The 2,413-nt window shown below is 53.2% G+C and overlaps 1 protein-coding gene across 1 annotated transcript in view; it reads right to left on the bottom strand.

The window, feature by feature from the left end:
• The window catches only part of ETH_00020840 (uncharacterized protein), a gene marked incomplete at both ends in the record, with an annotated part of 4,003 nt that extends 2,453 nt beyond the window's left edge, over positions 1–1,550 (bottom strand). The window contains 2 exons of the mRNA XM_013380409.1: positions 201–254; positions 1,423–1,550. Coding sequence (XP_013235863.1) covers positions 201–254; positions 1,423–1,550 — 182 coding nt within the window. The remainder of the gene's footprint in view (positions 1–200; positions 255–1,422) is intronic.
• Positions 1,551–2,413: the final 863 nt, after the last annotated feature.

Genomic DNA, 2,413 nt, shown 5'->3' with positions numbered 1-2,413 from the left:
GCAGCAGCAGCAGTAGCAGCAGCAGCAGCAGCAGGTTTGCGCTTGAGAAATCAGCTGTTGCTGCAGCAGCTTGCAGAGAACTTTATTGCAGCTTTCGGAAATGCTGGGGTTTACTGTTTAGGGCTTTCTATCATCCAGTGAACTTCGGCACTCTGGAATTAGGGTTTAGGGTTTAGGGTTTGGGGGTTTTCATTTCGTACCTGTTATGCAGCCCTTCAGGCGGCGGCAGCGGCGGAAATTTTACATGGGCGTACCTGAGCAGCACCACCACAGCAGCTAGCCAAACCAGCTAGCTAGCTAGCTAGCTACCTAGCTAGCTAGCTAGCTATTTATCTAGCAGGTCATTTAGCCAGCTAGCTAGCTAGCTAGCTAGCTAGCTATTTATCTAGCAGGTCATTTAGCCAGCTAGCTAGCTAGCTAGCTAGCTAGCTATTTATCTAGCAGGTCATTTAGCCAGCTAGCTAGCTAGCTAGCTAACTACTTAACTAGCGAGTCATTTAGCCAGCTAGCCAGCTAGCTAGCTACTTAACTAGCGAGTCGTATAACCAGCTAGCTAGCTATGTAGATAGCTAGCTACTTAACCGGCAAATCGTACAGCTAGCTAGCTAGCTACTTAGCCACACAGCCAGTAAGCTGGCAAGCTAGCTAGCTAGGTGCTTGACAAGCAAACCAGCTAGCTAGCTAGCTAGCTAGCAATTTAACTAGCGAGCCAGTTATTTGGTTACTTAGTTAGTCAGCTAGTCATTTAGTTAGTTAGCTAGCTAAATGGCCAACTTTTTGGCTGGCAAGCCAGCTAGCCAGCTAGCTAGCTAACTAACGAACTAGCTAGCCCAGCCATCAAACTAGCTAGCTCAATAGCTAGCTAGCGAGCTGGCAAGCGAGCCAGGTCAATAGTTCGATTGGAAGCTACTTAGCTAGCTAGCCAGCTAGCTAGCTCCCACATGGCTGGCTAGCTGGCTGGTAATGCCTTGGCCTCAGCCAGCTAGCCAGCTAGCTAGCCAACTGGGCATCTAGCCAGCCAACAAGCTTGCCAAGTACCTAGCTGTCTGGCCATCTAGCCAGCTAGCTAGGCAGCTAGATGGCTAGCTAGCTGTTCAGCCAGCTAGCAAGCACTTCAGTTAGTTGGCTAGCTAGCTAGCTATCTAGCTAGATAACCAGGTGGGTGTCTAGCCAGCTAGGTAAGTAGCTAGCTACCTAGACAATTGGCTGGGTGGCTAGCTAGCTCGATAATTAGCTAGCTAGCTATCTAGCTAGCTGGCCAGCTACGTAACCAGCTGGGTGGCTAGCTAGCTAGATAGTTGGCTAGCTAGCTAGCTAGCTGGCCAGCCAAAAATCAGCTGGGAGGCTAGCTAGCTAGACAGCTAAGTAAGTGGCTAGCTAGCAAAATAGTTGGCTAGCTAGCTAGCTAGCTAGCTAGCTGACCGGGGGCTGGCTTCGAGGGCCTTGAGCTGCTGGTCTGTGATAGGCCCCAACACGAGCTGGACTTTGTAAAGTTGGTCGATGTCATTATCTCCAGGAAAGAGCGGCTGCTGGTCAATCAGCTCCCCCATGATGCAGCCTGCGCAAACCCTAAACCCTAAACCCTAAACCCGCGACTGCGCCTGCAGTCCCGGCCGGCGGCCGCGGGAGGGTTTGCAGGCTGAAGGCCCCGCAGCGCTCAGGGGCCAGGCTGCGCGCTAGGGTTTAGGGTTTAGGGTTTAGGGTTTAGGGTTTAGGGTTTAGGGTTTGGGGCTTGCGGTGGGGGGGCAGGGGTTAGGGTTTAGGGTTTAGGGTTTGGTACCTGCGGCCCAGAGGTCAACTGCAGCAGAGTACTGCAAACCCCCAGTGAGCAGCTCGGGGGCTCTGTACCACCGAGTGGCCACATAACTAGTGAGAGCAGCAGCAACAGCTTCGAGGGAGCGGGCAAAGCCAAAGTCGCAGAGTTTGAGGGTGCGGGTTTGCCTGCAGGCGAGGGTTTAGGGTTTAGGGTTTAGGGTTTAGGGTTTAGGGCTGCGCTGGAAAGGCAAATGGGCCACATAACTAGTGAGAGCAGCAGCAACAGCTTCGAGGGAGCGGGCAAAGCCAAAGTCGCAGAGTTTGAGGGTGCGGGTTTGCCTGCAGGCGAGGGTTTAGGGTTTAGGGTTTAGGGTTTAGGGTTTAGGGCTGCGCTGGAAAGGCAAATGGGCCACATAACTAGTGAGAGCAGCAGCAACAGCTTCGAGGGAGCGGGCAAAGCCAAAGTCGCAGAGTTTGAGGGTGCGGGTTTGCCTGCAGGCGAGGGTTTAGGGTTTAGGGTTTAGGGTTTAGGGTTTAGGGCTGCGCTGGAAAGGCAAATGGGCCACATAACTAGTGAGAGCAGCAGCAACAGCTTCGAGGGAGCGGGCAAAGCCAAAGTCGCAGAGTTTGAGGGTGCGGGTTTGCCTGCAGGCGAGGG

Source organism: Eimeria tenella, genomic scaffold (assembly GCF_000499545.2).
Source record: "Eimeria tenella Houghton genomic scaffold, Eth_scaff592, whole genome shotgun sequence".
Lineage (NCBI taxonomy): Eukaryota > Apicomplexa > Conoidasida > Eucoccidiorida > Eimeriidae > Eimeria > Eimeria tenella.
This window is presented reverse-complemented; position numbering and strand designations above follow the sequence as displayed.